General features: G+C 37.7%; 2 protein-coding genes and 1 long non-coding RNA gene across 11 annotated transcripts; 2 read left to right on the top strand and 1 right to left on the bottom strand.

The window, feature by feature from the left end:
- Positions 1-3,910: 3,910 nt before the first annotated feature.
- Positions 3,911-11,822, bottom strand: LOC135628183 (uncharacterized). Of its 8 annotated transcripts, none has more exons than XR_010492794.1 (8): positions 11,401-11,822; positions 9,071-10,230; positions 6,723-8,512; positions 6,205-6,433; positions 5,503-5,771; positions 5,242-5,333; positions 4,928-5,126; positions 3,911-4,338 (listed from the first exon to the last, which is right to left on the bottom strand). It is a non-coding gene; the product is annotated as an uncharacterized LOC135628183 (long non-coding RNA). The 8 variants fall into 8 exon arrangements; XR_010492796.1 differs by having other exon boundaries at positions 9,071-9,188; positions 11,401-11,820; XR_010492795.1 differs by lacking the exon at positions 9,071-10,230 and having other exon boundaries at positions 6,723-7,249; positions 7,343-8,512; positions 11,401-11,819.
- On the top strand, positions 5,831-9,536 carry LOC103999736 (polygalacturonase At1g48100-like). 2 transcript variants are annotated; one of them, XM_009421574.3, is made up of 7 exons: positions 5,832-6,315; positions 6,745-6,876; positions 7,424-7,588; positions 7,861-7,905; positions 8,006-8,213; positions 8,658-8,848; positions 9,088-9,536. In XM_009421574.3, exons 1-7 carry the CDS (start codon positions 6,010-6,012, stop codon positions 9,478-9,480), a joined length of 1,440 nt encoding a protein of 479 aa, XP_009419849.3. In that variant the 5' UTR covers positions 5,832-6,009; the 3' UTR covers positions 9,481-9,536. The 2 variants fall into 2 exon arrangements, with proteins under 2 accessions (XP_064990794.1, XP_009419849.3); XM_065134722.1 differs by lacking the exon at positions 7,424-7,588 and having other exon boundaries at positions 5,831-6,315.
- A 2,415-nt stretch (positions 11,823-14,237) lies between the features above and the next one.
- Positions 14,238-15,540, top strand: LOC135628738 (MYB-like transcription factor EOBII). The gene is made up of 3 exons (XM_065135591.1): positions 14,238-14,429; positions 14,527-14,656; positions 15,113-15,540. Exons 1-3 carry the CDS (start codon positions 14,294-14,296, stop codon positions 15,435-15,437), a joined length of 591 nt encoding a protein of 196 aa, XP_064991663.1. The 5' UTR covers positions 14,238-14,293; the 3' UTR covers positions 15,438-15,540.
- The last annotated feature ends 648 nt before the right edge of the window (positions 15,541-16,188 follow it).

Raw genomic sequence — 16,188 nt, forward strand, 5'->3', positions numbered from 1 at the left:
GAGGAAAGAGTTATAGAAGCCTTAATCTTTTAACTCCATATCCAAATGAAGATGAACTTATCATCGATGAGCTATATATTGTTGGATAAGTAAAAATTTATCAAATCTATAATTTGTTGATATGATACTGTTTAATATAATAATTTATTTATGATATTTGACACATAATTTATTCATGTTTTATAGGTATTTAAAGATATTTTAGAGTTTAAAAAAGTTTTGCAAGAATATTATAAAGAAGAATTTTGAAATAAAAATTATCTATGTATGACCAAGTCTATTATCTCGAAGGATGTAATCTTTTGATTTCAAGCTTTTGACACTTGGCGTATTTTTGTTGTACCTATATATGTATCCATAAATAAAATAATATAATAAATAAAGTATCATATTTTAAAGATATAAAATATTAAAATATTATACCTCAATGATATTATCAATTGGCATTAGAAGCCTTTTCAGTAGGAATCGAAGTATGCATTTGATATACTTAACATAATAAGCATAGACAAAATTATAAAACATATGTACATATCTTTAAATGAACTCTAAACTAAAATATAAATAAAAATACACAAACTATACAATTGATAAAAGTCGACGATGATGATACTATCATCACCTAAAACCAACTTACACGTGAGATCTTCTATATTTTATCTATTTGACAACTCTTTTATAAAGTATTTTTTTATTTATATAATAAAAAAACTATTGCTTTAACATCGACCACTTCTTCATGATTTGGAAAAATGCAACTTTAGGTTTTCAAACCAAAAAATGCAACCCTTACTTTAGGTTTTCAAAATACTAAAATGGATATATCGTTATATCATAATATTAGGAATATATGTTATATAATTAATTAGAGTCTTCGTAAATACATCTATATGATACTACTTAGGAGAAATAGGTATCATATAGCCTCCACTTGGTTTAGAAGGAAACCGTCTAAAATAATCCATGTAACTATGACTATTAACTATTGTCCATATATGACGTGGTGAGGAAGGTATCATTAATTTCATATCTACCAAAAAATATAATTAATTAGTTATGTATAACATAATAATATTTATTATAAATTATTAAATAATCATATATATATATATACCTATTATAATTCCTTCGTTTATGTTTTCAGAGTCGAAGGGATCTACACAATGAGATATTAATTTATATATAAAAGTAAATATTATAAATAAGACAAAGGTAATCAGAATCATCTAAAAACAATTTGTCACTATAATAATAGAAAAAAAGATTTCATGTTAGGTCATAATGTTGACATTTGTATATTCATTTATGAAGTATAATATTGAATGTTGACATTTGTATATTATCAAGTAGCACAACGATGATAAAAGTCATTTTTAGATCAACACAATTAGAAAATTCAACTTGACATGCTAATTTTTGAAGTCAACCAAATTGCAAAAGATTTTGACTTAATATAAGGCCAAACTATCTCTAAACTGCATAGTCCAACTCTATCAACAAATTTAAGTATATATCTCATTTTTAATTTAGGAGGATCAACGATATATTGTGAACCACCATGATGATCAACTACATTTAAATCCAAAGTAAGTTTGGAGCAGAAAACTAGTTTCTCCAACCAATCATAGTAGGCTGATTCCTGATTCTATACTATTTTAGAGATATTATATCATCATCGACCAATCAAAGCACATCAAAGTTTATATTAAAACATGATGGAAACTCTAGAAGAACATGTTACTATCGAGGGTTCTCGTAGACTACAAACCGTAGAGGGAGGGAAGCAGTATCCGATCCGATCCGATCCGAAGTGACCCAATCAGAAGTGACTTGACCCAAATCTAGACTCCCTGATCGAACCAAACCAGCCCGTGAATTGTGCCTCGAAACAATCCAATTCAAGGGCATTATCGAAAGTTTTAATAAAAAGGTATCCCATGGTAAAATTTAATTGTAAAAACATCATCCGATAAAAATCTAATAAGTTTTTCAATAAAATATCATATTCTCTTTATGGATTATGGTATCACTATGATATAAATGCTTAATCTAGTTTGTGGCATGTATTATTCATTCGGTATCATTTTGGTCTAGTTATTTTCGCCAAATAAACATTTGACTGACGCTTGTAAAATAATTAAAAATATTTTTATCTAATTATATCATTATTATTATTATTATTATTATTATTATTATTATTATTTATTTTAATTTTTAGAAGAATTTAAGTTGGAAACTCTCGAGTAATATACACATGAGTTCCATATTACAACATTTGATAACAATTATCCTACCACATCAAAAATGTTTTCCAACCCTATAAACTCGATCAATTCAACCTTAGGTGGTGGTAATAAATCATGTGTGTTTGGTACAGTAAATTTGGTAACATATTTTTTTTCCTTATAGAAACAAATAAGTAGCATATCATACAAGCTTAAACCTATTACCATGTACTGATTTCCAAATTGTTAAGTGTGTCAGATATGCAAAGATAGGGCTTTTAATTATGTCACCATTGAAACGGAAACCATAATAATATAATAAAGGACAGAGAGAGAGAGAGAGAGAGAGAATAGGTATCTGACAAACAAATAGTTTAAGTCATGGGCTTTCGAAAACCAGTTGTAAACGGGCCAAATCTAATCGATGCCAAATCGACTCGAACCGGCTTGAGGATTGCAAGATCAATGCAACGCTCAACCCGGTCCAGCTTTGAGTACTTTCCACATCAAGTGGTGTTTCTAATCACATAGTTAAAACACATCATTTATTCAAGTCAATTTGCAGTCCATTCCTATCTTATGCTAAGCTCATGCATCAGATAAATAGAATAAGAAGCTAGTCAAATGTGTTAGCAAGAGGTGCACAGTCTATTTAATACTCGATTGCATGCTCACACTCACAGCTTTTCACTTGTATGTGTATTCCGTTGCCACATTCTGGCACAAGACTTGCTGATGACACTTCGTCTCTCTTTCCAACTCGGTTCTTAGGTTGAGAACCATGGATGCACTGAACATTCTGAAACCAACTCAAATGTTCTACTGCCTGATTCTGGTTTCAGTAAGCAAATACAGATGACATCAACCAATGTAAACCCATCAGGAACATGCACAACCCTTTTCACTACACATCTTGAGTCGAACCAGATAGTAAGGTAAGAATGGTATTTGGCCTCAGAAAACATTCTGTGTCAAAATAATCCCTTTTCACGACACATCATGCTCTACAGAGGTGAATGAGATACATATAGACTCCCGATATGGAAGAATTATCATGGTTTTCAAAAAAATAACCTATAGTTGCTCAATCAATTTGTGAAGCAAGATATATAACAATATCTTCTTGTGTTTGCCATGTAGTTTAGGTAAGAAGACTAATACAAGAATCTCATGTGTCACAGAAGAAATCAACCAAAATTTATGTTAATAATATGTCAATTATTTCTTTGGCTAAAAATCTAATCTATCATGAGAGATCCAAGCATATTGACATAATGTTTTATTTTATAAGAAAGCAGCATATGAAGCTACTTCATACAAGAACAAATGAACAAGTGCCGAATATCTTTACAAAACCCCTAAAAGTTGAAATTTTCAAATATCTCACATAAAAGACAAGTTAAATTAAAATTCAGTACCCACGAAGAATCCAATTTAAATTTTACCTCATAAGAGATTAAATATGATATATTGTTTTCAAAGTCTATCCTTAGACTGTATATAGTTATGTTTTGTATTCTTTTTTCTCAGTAACATGATAAAAGATTCATATAGTCGACTTTAAATAATTAAAACTTATAATAATAATATTATTATTATTAAAATAAGTAAATTGTGTCAAGTTTTTAGTGAATATATTTGAGATATCTTTTCTTTTGTCTAATTATTTTATTTTACTCTCGCTCTGATGGGTCAAGGCCATTGTTTCTTTCAATCTGTTCTGATCATCTTTTGAACAGGGTGAGATGAAGAACTGCAATGCATGTATGTACTGTGGGTCACAAGAGTGCAGACCACACTAAAAGCATGGCTTAGTTATTCACTTGCCTTGGACAGCAGACTTGGATTGTTTTCAGCCACGAAGCTTCAATCAGAAAAGGTGCTCTCAGCTTATCGCCCACAGATATAGCAGAATGGAGCCCATGGCTTAGTTGTTCACTTACTTGCCCAGGGCAGCAGACTTTGATTGTTTTCTATCGTGAAGCTTCAATCAGAAAAGAAGGTGATCTCAGTGTATCGCCCACATAAATATCAGAATGGAACCATTTTGCTGCAGGTGATGAAGTACAACTGACAGTCCTTGGCACAGTCCTCACTTGAGCTGCAGATTAACCTAACAAGAGCATGTAACATCAAGTCAGTACCATGGCACTCGTCTCAAGGATGGATCGTTGTGGCACACAGGATTGAATCTTTGCGTCGGAGTGGATCCATACCCAGGATGGATAAATCAGTATCCATCCATGTTTAGGCTCATCTCGTCTGAATACAAACATGATTTATGCTTTTGTTACCGATGATAATGTCATCAGTGGGACCCATCAAGGATAAGAAAGAAACGTGGCTTCCCCCCCACTTGCATTCACTGATCTCACTGCTATTGATGTGGTAGATCCAATCCACACAAGAATCCATGAAGCTGGGGCAGGGAAGATTTAGGTTGGTAGCATGAAATGAAGCCCCAAGTTCACGTGCATGCAGTACACCGAATAAAAACCCTAACATGCATTGTATGTGTGGCAGCAGGGTCACCACGAAGCAACATATTTTTCTTTGTTTTAGCTTTGTTATGACGGCAGCCTGTGATTGCAAGCAAATGAAGGCCACGAGTTCCATGACACCGCCGAGAAGAGAACAATGCAAATGATGCAGTGGGAGCCCCAGATCAAGGGTCACATGCTCCAGAGAAGACAAGGACTCACCATTTCTTGTTCTTTTCCTGGTTAGAACTGTTGTGGTTGCTATTTCTTGAAGCTGTTCCAGAATGATCTGTGTGACTCCTGGCTCTTCTTCAATGTTTAGGGTTTCTTCTGGGGAAAGTGAACTATTGTTGGATGCCTTCTGATCCAAGTAGCATGTGCATTAGAACTCTGGGAGCCATGAATCTTTCTACAGGGCACACTGGGAAATGGTGTATGACATTAAGAAATTAAGGTTGACTCTCTAATGGAGATTTAAACTCACCTAAAGTAGTTCAAGGCAATAAATTAAGTTCACATAAGACAACAAGCCGCACCTGTTCTGATGTTTGAGTATGTATTCTGTCATCCTCCATGATTGCACAGATTGCTAGCGTAGGTACAGATTGCTACTAATGGATCAACCTGACTATAGTTTCACATCAGCACAACTTTCATTAGCATATAAATCTTTCCTTATCACCAACAGCAACTTCTGAGTATTATTTTCCAAGGTTTAATCTATCTGGTATTCGAGTTCGGATTATAACTAATATAATATACAAATAATTGCTTAAATAAAATGACAAGATAGTTACCTCCCAGAGTGGACAGAGCAGTATCCTCCCGCCCGTGATCAGCTGCATGTGATCAGGAGCAGCTGCTGTTGTCATTGCCCCACTCATGTGCCCTACTTCGGCCTTTGCATGCATCAGGAAGAAACACACTTACAGAAACCCTCTCCTCTGTGATGGAGTTTTCGTGGAATTGTAATCTTTCATGTCACTGTTACGAGTTGATGTGCATGTAGCAGAGGGTGCAGAACTCCTGGACTAGCTTGCAGCAAGCTGTTAGGGTAGTGTTGTCCCTGCTGATTGTCACAAGATATATGAGCGCGTGATTCCCCCAGAAACAAAATATTATGTTTGCAAAAGGTTTGAGTGACAAGAATGAGACTGTTTGCGTAGGACATTTTGAATTCCTTGCCTTTCAGACTTCTCTATTGTTATGTAGCAGTAGGTGGAGAGGAAAGAGTCACGAGAGAGGGAAAGGGCTTGTGGCTATTTAAACCCAGCCTTCCCTCCTCTCTCACACAAAACGTAAAGATGAGGGACTTTAGACTGAAATGCTTTGGGCTGATTCTCCTTGTCATTCTTGTGATGTGCTCAAATTTTGATGGCTGTGAGGGGAGGAAAGGAAGGCGTTGGAGGAAACAAAAGCCTCTCTCTTCCTCCTTGGCTAGAAAGAAGGTAAAAAATGGTGGTTGCGACAACCATGGCGGCAGAGGAAGAGGAGATTACCTGAGTGCAACTCTGAGCCCAAACCCGATAACAGAGTATCCGATGAAGACAGCCATGTTCAATGTGCTCGATTTCGGAGCAAAGGGAGATGGCATCACAGATGACACCGAGGTAGCCATTGTTACCTTCTCCTCGTATCCTTGTTGGTATTAGCTGAAACCAATCCACATTGCTGACCATTACAAACCAGCATGGCTCTCCTTGATTGGCATTTTATCACATTTAACACCTACAAACACAATACAACACATCTACATGTTAAGTTAATAAGGATATGTTTCTCTTTGCAAGGTATTGACAATATGCCAACTAGTTTTCCCTCGGTGGGGAAAAGCAATAAAGCCATAACTAAACCAGCAAAAGTTCCAAAGCAAGAGTTAGAAACATCCTCTTTTTTTGTCTCATTCACCTAAAAGAAAATTTCAAGTGCATATATCGTACGTCTAAATTGCAGAAGCTGGTGAATATATACAGCATGTAAACAGAAGAAATGGTGGAAAAAGTTGATGCTCATATACCTGACTTCATGAACAAATGCAGGCCTTCCAGGCTGCATGGGCTGCTGCTTGCAAGGTGGAAGGGTCAACTGTGGTTGTTCCAGCAGAATTTGAATTCCTTGTAGGCCCTATCTCCTTCTCTGGACCTTATTGTCAGCCCAACATTGCTCTCCAGGTATATCTCGCAGCTCAATCCTGAAAACAAAATCCTCAAAACAAATAAGTAACTGACAAGAAAAAACAACTAAATAGGATACTTGTGTACTACAGTTTGCTAGAAACAATTGGTCATTATATTGGCAAGTAGGTTTCGTCATGATCCACTGTGTAGGTCCAGGTTGTGCCTGACCACAACTTAAAAGATTTAATACATGGGTTCAAGGAACCAAGACAGGTATCCAGAATCAGATAGTTATCACATTAGATCCTAGTGTTAACCAGTTTAGATACATTTGTATAATTTGACAAGAATTTGTTATTGATAGATTGGATGGGTATGAGCCATGAAACCCCCACAGCAACAGCAGCTACCTCTTACATAAGCAAACCTGCGATAAGAACCATCGGAACTATTGGTAATGAATAAACAGGTTTAATTTAAGTTATTCCTTCCTCCAAAGAAAAGGTTTAACTAAGTTCACCAGCAGGGTCCAAACAAAAGGAGAAAACTGATATGCTCTGTAGAAAATGAAACACACATGAAGAACTGAACTCTCTTGCAGCTGGATGGAATGATCATTGCTCCAACTGATGCCAAAAGGTGGGGTACTGGGCTACTGTGGTGGATTGAGTTCTCAAAGCTGCAAGGAATATCAATTCAAGGCAGTGGAACAATAGAAGGGCAAGGCAGTGTATGGTGGACAACTATGGAGTCTGATGTTGATCCAGTAAGCCACATAAACATCTATCTCCATCATAAATATATGAATAGATCTGCCCACTGTTCCCAATTTCTAGAATTCTTATCTGCTTACCAGAGAAGAAAAACCAATCCAGGTTCATTTTTTGTTGAAGTAATTCTTGTCACCTTGAGGAATAAGTACCATCTCACAATATATATTCAACAAAAACTCCTGACTTTCATCCTTCAGACTCATATCCCATTCTAATAATAATCATAATATTCATCAGATATTCCTAATGGTGAAACCTTTGACAGATAAATGCTGAGCTCAGTATGAAACTGCCGCAGATCAAGCCAACTGTAAGATTTCTTGCCTTGCAGCTACTCTAACAATAAAGCAAAATCAAGACATGATTAACAATACTTTGCATATTTTTTCTTCTCTAATTCTGTTCTGCAGGCTCTGAGATTCTATGGGAGTTACAATGTCACAGTAACTGGCATCACAATCCAGAACAGTCCACAGTGCCACCTCAAGTTTGACAATTGTGAAGCTGTCCAGGTCTTCAACATGACAATCAATTCACCAGGAAGCAGCCTTAACACAGATGGCATACATCTTCAAAATTCAAGAGATGTTATGATTCATCATACCAACATGAGCTGCGGTATAGCCTATACGCCGTTCAGGAATTTCCTGTTTGATAACATACAAAATGATTATTCTGGTGACTGTTGACCCTCATACGAAGAGTCAAAATGATCATGGGGACCAACTTGACTTCATTTTTTTAATACATTTTTAGGCCTTCCCTGTTCTTAAAACAGCTTAGAATGCAAGTTCCTGTGTTCTTAGTCTTAGGCATCATCTCACTAGATGTTTATCCAATATACAATAGTGACCAAAAAAATTAAGTTTTATCCCCTGGTGGGAGACCAGATTCCTCCCAATATTTTTTATCTTCACCTGAAAGAATAGAAATGAAATAATGAGAAAGAAAGTGCTTAGAATTCGAGTAAAGCAAAATTAACTTGCACTTATATCATACTTCACTTATAAGTTAATTCCAATCATTTCATCGATAACAGCTATTGACTTTCTTAATATACAGGTGATGACTGCGTCTCCATCCAAACCGGATGCTCAAAAATCAATATACACAGTGTAGAATGTGGCCCAGGCCACGGGATCAGCATTGGAGGCCTCGGAAGAGACAACACCAAAGCATGTGTTTCTAACATAACAATAAGGGATGTCAATATGCACAACACCATGACCGGTGTCAGAATCAAGACCTGGCAGGTACATGCTTGAGCAGCGTCATAAAAATTATGATAAATTCGACCCTTCTGATTTTTCTCAGTTAGGCATTCATAAAAATCAAGGTTGATGTCTTCTGTAAAGAATTAACAGTTGACTAGCAACATCAAATCACAATTTTCTTATCCTACCAATACAATTCCTTGTTAGCTACATTCTTCGAGTCCTTGTGCTACCTGGATGTGCTAATGGTTATCTGCATACCTATTAAATTATCACAGGGTGGATCGGGCTCCGTCCAGAGTATAAAATTCTCAAACATAAGAGTATCAGAGGTCCAAACTCCAGTTGTCATAGACCAATTTTACTGTGACAGAAGCTCCTGCAAGAACCAGACATCAGCAGTGGCACTGTCCAGCATCGCATATGAGAACATAAAAGGGACCTATACAGTAAAACCAGTGCACTTTGCTTGCAGCGACAGCTCTCCATGTTCAGACATTAGCCTAACCGAGGTTGAGCTTGAACCACTACAGGAACATTATCATATTTATGAACCCTTCTGCTGGCAGGCTTTCGGGGAACTGTACACCCCAACCGTTCCTCCAATTGTCTGCCTGCAGAATGGAAAACCAACAAGCAAACCTATCTTGTCCGATGATGACTTGTGCTGATACTACCATGGTCAATAATCATTGATGCAAATACATGTGTGGTCATTTAATTATCACGACCCCTTTGCACCATTGGGAGTAAAAATCTAGATTCTCCAGTTAACATCATTACAATTACTACAAGAGTTTATATAATTTTCATATATAAGCAAATATATGCACATTGTTGTTCCCCGTAGTGGCACTCCACATATATTGATATATGGAAATAGGTTATGCTAAGTTCACTTCATTGTTAATGGTATATATACAGATCATTAGTTATATATGTTGATTCAAATTTTGAGAAACATGCAGCAGCTGTGCTAGCTATTCAATTTTATCGAAATAAGCTGAATGACAATCATTAGAAATATTTACTTAATGCACTAAGCCTTTGTTTCTAAGCATTTCTGGAGCTGCTTAAATTAAAGTTTCTGATGCCAAAGACTGATGAAAACCTCCCAAGGCAAGCAGAATCTTATCCAAGCAACTAACGGAACAAAAATCTATGCACAGGTGAATTAGTTCATCAGAAGAAACATAACAGTTTTTGATGCATCAGTTCTGCCAGAAGTAGTATAGATATTTCTCAAACAAGAATTCACTAGAAGCGCTCATGACAAGCAATGCAATGAGAACACTTGAAAGTCCATACTTGTTTATAAGTTCCAAAATAAGATAGCCTTGTCTGGGAAATATGATAGTACCAAAGGGCAGAGGCTGCTTGATCAAATTATCTGACATTTTGTATAAACTCCACAGATCGTTCTATAAAACAGATGTACAGTTACATGCATATGTTCATACAGCTACCCTAGCAAGTAAATGGAAATTAAAAGTTAAAAAAGAAAGGAAATAATATTTTAGTCTTCCACTACATACAGGTGATAGGACAATCAACACTAATTGGACAAGTAACAATACACCTATGAAATGCCAGCTAGGTTCAATAATTCATTACAAAACAAAAATGTGTATGTTTTTGGCTGTTCGTAGTTTCAACCTACTCAGAAGTAACTTCAATTTACCACCATAGAAATAAGTTTTCATTGTTCTTTACCCACTATCCATCTGCTCAACTTGACTTGAAAATAAATATGCATCTTTAAGGGAATTTCATTTATCAAGTATACATGGTTAAGACCTGAAGTTTGATGACCAGAATGTATATATCTTTTAAGTGCAAACTCTGAAAGATTGGTCACATGTTAACACATCTCCCTCCCCCTTTCATACCAGTAAATGTTAAGTTATCATGCAATGTCCAGATATCCTTAAGAATTTGGCATCTAATAGTACCATAGATAAATATTTGAAGATTTTGAGCATGTTAGTAGTATTGTTCATTTTTTACAACACTTATAAGTGGAAAAAAAATTATATCAGAACCGCTAGGCATTGCAACTGGCAAGAAGAGTATACACGGTCATGATGCACCTAAGTTATTTGTACTCATAAATAAGTGGTATCAAGTGTTACTATTCTCCACATGGTCAGAATTGAATTTGATCATATGGAGACTAATCAAATTTTGGTACTACATATTGCTCATCAGCTGTGCAACGTCTCCAATTTGTAGCCATGTTTATTAACAAACGCCATGTCCATTCTTTGTTACACACCCCTCAGAGCTTTACACATCCCATCCATCATCAGGGCAACAACATGAATCTCATGTCATAATAATTCTTATTTCAATCAGTTCTAAACCACCTTATCCAACATTAAACGAGTAGGCACCAGTGATTTAGAAAAGCTAAAAAATTATCATTCTTCCACATGTTCTCCAAAAATTACAACCAAAGATACAAAATAGTTCACCATCAAGATAACCTAAAACCACGAAGAAATCAACTTTACTGGATTATGTTGATCATAGGTGATGCAAATAAACTAGGTTTTTTCAAACATGACAAAATCATGAGAAGAATGACGTACTGGTGGATATTTCAAACATCTTCTCAACCAATGTCTTCAAATTATCATCTAAGATACGCTTGTTCTTCGCCCTCAAATCAAGCCTGGGTCAGGAAACTCCACGATCTTTAACGGCGGAGCAGAAATCACCAGCTAAGAAACCGACCCTATTTCTCGTCAATTAATAGGTAGGTTGGAATGACCTACGGCGAGCGAAGTCGTCCAATGGACATGGGGAAATCACGCTGGGCTTGGGTGGAGAACCCCGTGGCAGAGGGCGGCGAGCTAAGATTGGGGTTTCCATGGAGAAGCAAAGAAGGAATCTCCCAGGGTAGGGGAAGAGGAAGCGAGGGGGCGGCGTGGTGCGGGCAGGGTTGAGGATGGCGTCGGGGAGGGCGGGTGAGGCGGTGAGCCTGGCGGCCGTTGCCTTCCTTCGCGGTTGGTTTGTATTGTAATCATCGTGAGGCCGAACCCGAGTCCAACCGGTCCCGTCTCTGACACGACGGTTCGTCGAATCGATTTTTATTTTTTGTTTTTTCCTAATTCTTCTTTTGTGTTTTGTCATATATATATATATATATATATATATATAACAAGGAGTTTGAGCATTATAGTATTAGATTTGAAGGCATAAATACTGCTGGTAGGAGAGCCATAAATAGTGTTCATTTGAAGGTATCCTGTGAATCCTACTTACTGTAAAAGCTTCGATGCAGTTGATCACAGGCATCCACGCAACACACTGCCTTTTGCAGAGCAAGACATCGGATTAATTGGTGTTAGGCGTTCTTCACTGTCATGCAAAGAACCATATGTCCCTGTGGCTCAACTAAATTGGCTACAAAAGAAGACATCAAGTACGATCCAAAGAAAGAGGTCCATATCCCCTCGATGGAGTAATAGCTTCACATGTGTGCATGTGCAAACATTTTTTTGATGGTTACCTCTTAATCTGTGAAGCTTTTTGTGTAATCTATGATTTATGTCCACAGATTGTCTATCACAAACATAGGTTATCGACTAACAAATTTCTCATTTCCGAGTTATTGTTCTATATTTCTACAAGCTTTACTAACCCTTCTTAAGTACATATACATGTGGATTTCTAATTATTGACAGAGCTTCAATCAATGTTAGGGTTAATTATAGATTATCCCTTGGATCCTATTAGTATTATAGACTCTATACATAAAAAATTTATATTGAGATCCCTATAATTTTAAAAATAAAATAAATAATATCATTTGTCCTAACGTCGTCATCCGTATTGACGAAAAATATAATACGTGACACCACATATTGGATCGATGTAAAAGTGATAGACAAAAATAATAATTTTTATATTTTTTATTATATTTCAATGACTATATCGATAAAAAAAGTTAATTTTAACATCTCACATATTAAAAATAAAAGGGATATTGAAATTATATTTTTGTCATGTGTTGTATTTTCCATTAATACAACTGATGATTTTACGACAAATTAGATTATTTATTTAACTTTTAAAATTATAGAGATCTCAATATAAATTTTTAGGCATAGAGACCACGATATTAATAGGATCTAAATATAGAGGGTAATATGTAATTAGCCCTCAATATTAGGATGATAAGTAGATTAGGCTATGAGTAGTTTTCTACCCAACCTAATTGCTGTGCCAAATGAGGAATTTCTTGAAGGGTTTTGTAACTCATTGAATCAGAAAAGATAAGGAGTTGAATCAGAAACTAAAGTATTGTTTGCAATTTCTCAAAAAATTTCAGTTTATTTGTCGATATGGAGTTAATCTCTTGGCTATTTATTAGGTACTGCATCAATTCTTCCAAACCTACAAATGAAACTGATGAGTCTAGTCATGATGATTTTATAGTTGAGATTTGAGTTTGATCAAGCCAAATAAGTAAGGTAGAAGGTGTAGGTGACAGCCTCCCTCCTATATATATATATATGCTGATCCAACTTGGAATTCACCTACTCACATTCCAATCCTTGCAAGTTGCTGAAGAAAAGTCCTGTTGATGATGAACATTAATGCATTTTTATCACCAAATTAAACCTTCATGACTCACTAAAAAATCTTTACGAATCCAAGTCCTGTTATCACTTCGGAAAATTCTAATTGATAGAATTTTCTTCGACATTTTCTTGTGCTGTTTAATTAGTTTGTGAGTGAATATGCATAAAATATAAGACATGAATTGATGTTTTAGTACAAATGTACAGTCCTTCAGATAGGAAAATCCACTCGACAGTGCTCCAGATCTTAAGTCTGCATGCTGTTCTAGAGAGTAGCATGCATCATGTATGCAAATATTTCTGTCCTTGTTTGATGACATGGAGCAGTAAGAAGAAAAGAAAGCCATTGCATCAATCCAATCATGCATGCAGCGGCTGTTCTTTTGTCATCCACCTGATGAAAGCTTATGAGCACCAAAAGGTGTTTGCAGGCTCACGCAGCGACCCTCACACGTGAACAGCAATACTTGGTCTACGTAGAGAACTGATCCTACGTCCTCTGCGACGTCTCACAGTCGACACAAAGTAATCGACTCCAAGGAATCTGCTCAGCAATTGCGACAGCCTCCAAACTGAGAGATATTTCTCAGAAACTGGACGACCGAATTCAATGTACTATTAATTCCACTTTTATTACGTGAGAAATCTTCTTCCTATATGGAGATAGAGAGAGAGGTGTTTGCGTTGTTGACGTCTAGTGGATTACAGGGAACGATAAGCTTAATTCTTGGTTATGAGTTAGGCATCACAGACGATAATAAACCTCTCAGGGAGTAGAAGCTGTTCATAGCCTCTATAAAACCCACAACAACTTCCTCCCTCCTCATTGCCGTGTCTCGTCCCCTCTCTGTCTCTCTTTCTCTTTGTTCCCACCTTCCTGGTGGAGGAAGGGAACATGGACAAGAGGATAAGCAGCAGCCAGGGGGCTGAAGTGAGGAAAGGCCCATGGACGATGGAGGAAGACCTCATCCTCATCAACTACATCACCAACCATGGCGAGGGTGTGTGGAACAACATCGCTCGTTCTGCAGGTATATCTATACGTATATCTATAATATATATACATATCATGCGTCCATCTTCTCCTCCCTGCATGGCTTTTTGCTCCGCTAATGGCTTCCTGTCAAGGTCTGAACCGCACCGGGAAGAGCTGCCGGCTGCGCTGGCTGAACTACCTCCGCCCCGACGTACGGCGGGGCAACATCACCCCCGAGGAGCAGCACCTGATCATGGAGCTCCATGCGAGGTGGGGAAACAGGTGAGGTCAACCTTTTGACATGGAGAACGAAGGTTAACCCATGAATGGCTCTGACGTAAATAAACACTAAGCTAGAGAAGACCGTTGAAACATACGAGTGGTCAGCGTGCTCTCTCCTTCCCACTGGATCTCCAGTCCCTTGCAGGAGAGCCACAAGTAGGGTTTCCATGAGCACGAGGCCATTGATGTGTGGTCCTAATCCCAAGTCATCATCGACTCCGATCTCTGAAATGAAACACGTGCATGGAATACCTCTCTCTCTCTCTCTCTCTCTCTCTCTCTCTACGTTTCACTTGATCTGATAGATGATGTGGAAGCTGATAGGTCTCCTTTTTTATAGTAAATCATTCATGCGATGAAGTAATATGCAACCTTAAGGTTTTGAACAGAAGTAAAAGAGAGATCCAATTATCCGAGATCTGCAACTTGTTATATTTTGATGGTTTTGGACATGAGGTGGTCGAAAATTGCGAGGCAGCTACCGGGGAGGACGGACAACGAGATAAAGAACTTTTGGAGGACCAGAATACAGAAGAAGCTGAAGCACGGCGAGCCATTCGGCGTCCAGAACGTGATGCTCACTGATGAAGCCAGCACCAGCACAACACAGGTCAACACCACCACCGATGAAGGTGCTCAACCCGGTGCTTACACCCACATGCATGACGAGCAGCAGACTGCAAACCCTGACGGCATGATCTCTGAGTTCTCCACCGAGTCCAGTGATAACTTCTGGACCGTGGACGACTTCTGGTCCATGCCATCTCTCAATGGCGATTAGTCCATCCAAATCCTCCATCTGTACCGATAAGAAACGGATGAGCTTAAACTCATTCTCTCTCGCATATCGTACTAGTTGATGAACAAAGTATATATGATGATTGCAGCACAATAAACATGTTGAAGCTTAGTTAATCCTCTTGTTGAGCTACTGTGGTTTGATCTTAACAGTCACCATGGATCCATGCACGTGAACAAGTCGACGACTGCTCTCTATGCACAACCTTTTACCACCACTGACCCTAGACAACTCGAGCATATCTGAAGACACCTTCAAGGGCCTGCCATTTCTGGGCATGGCCAAGTGAATGAACAAGATGGACATGAGCCTAACAGTTAGGTAATCCATGGAAGATGCGCCGACCGACCGGCCTAATGGATCACGTGCGAGGAGGAGATGGATGGATGGATGAAGATGTATAACGGGAGCCAGAAATGAGGGATTTGATTCGTTGGGTGAGGTCGAGATGGAGGTGTCACGGCCACATGAAGTGGTGGGGGATGGGGGTGGCACATGCCCTATTTGTGCAATTAGGGTAGGGTTTGGCATCCCTTTCCTTTGAGATGGAGAGGAAGGTGGCCATGAAGTGTCATTGTCCTGTGTTATTGAGAAGTGTCGCGTGAGCATGCAGTGGTAGTACCACATCGGCCTCATGTTGTATTCTCACGTTTTCTTAACCTAAAGGGATAAAGTATCTCCGCCATTTCGGTGGATGAAAGGGATGGTTTTGGGAAGAGAGAGAGAGAGAGAG

This window comes from Musa acuminata, chromosome BXJ3-1 (assembly GCF_036884655.1).
Source record: "Musa acuminata AAA Group cultivar baxijiao chromosome BXJ3-1, Cavendish_Baxijiao_AAA, whole genome shotgun sequence".
NCBI classification, from domain to species: Eukaryota; Viridiplantae; Streptophyta; class Magnoliopsida; order Zingiberales; family Musaceae; genus Musa; species Musa acuminata.

Excerpts from the sequence above, each read along its gene's own strand:
- LOC135628738 (XM_065135591.1), top strand. The coding sequence starts at position 14,294 with ATGGACAAGAGGATAAGCAGCAGCCAGGGGGCTGAAGTGAGGAAAGGC. Across the intron at positions 14,430-14,526 it reads CAACATCGCTCGTTCTGCAG|GTCTGAACCGCACCGGGAAG; the intron begins GTATATCTATAC and ends CTTCCTGTCAAG. Across the intron at positions 14,657-15,112 it reads CATGCGAGGTGGGGAAACAG|GTGGTCGAAAATTGCGAGGC; the intron begins GTGAGGTCAACC and ends TTTGGACATGAG.
- LOC103999736 (XM_009421574.3), top strand. The coding sequence starts at position 6,010 with ATGAGGGACTTTAGACTGAAATGCTTTGGGCTGATTCTCCTTGTCATT. Across the intron at positions 6,877-7,423 it reads AGCCCAACATTGCTCTCCAG|CTGGATGGAATGATCATTGC; the intron begins GTATATCTCGCA and ends ACTCTCTTGCAG. Across the intron at positions 7,589-7,860 it reads TGGAGTCTGATGTTGATCCA|ATAAATGCTGAGCTCAGTAT; the intron begins GTAAGCCACATA and ends AACCTTTGACAG.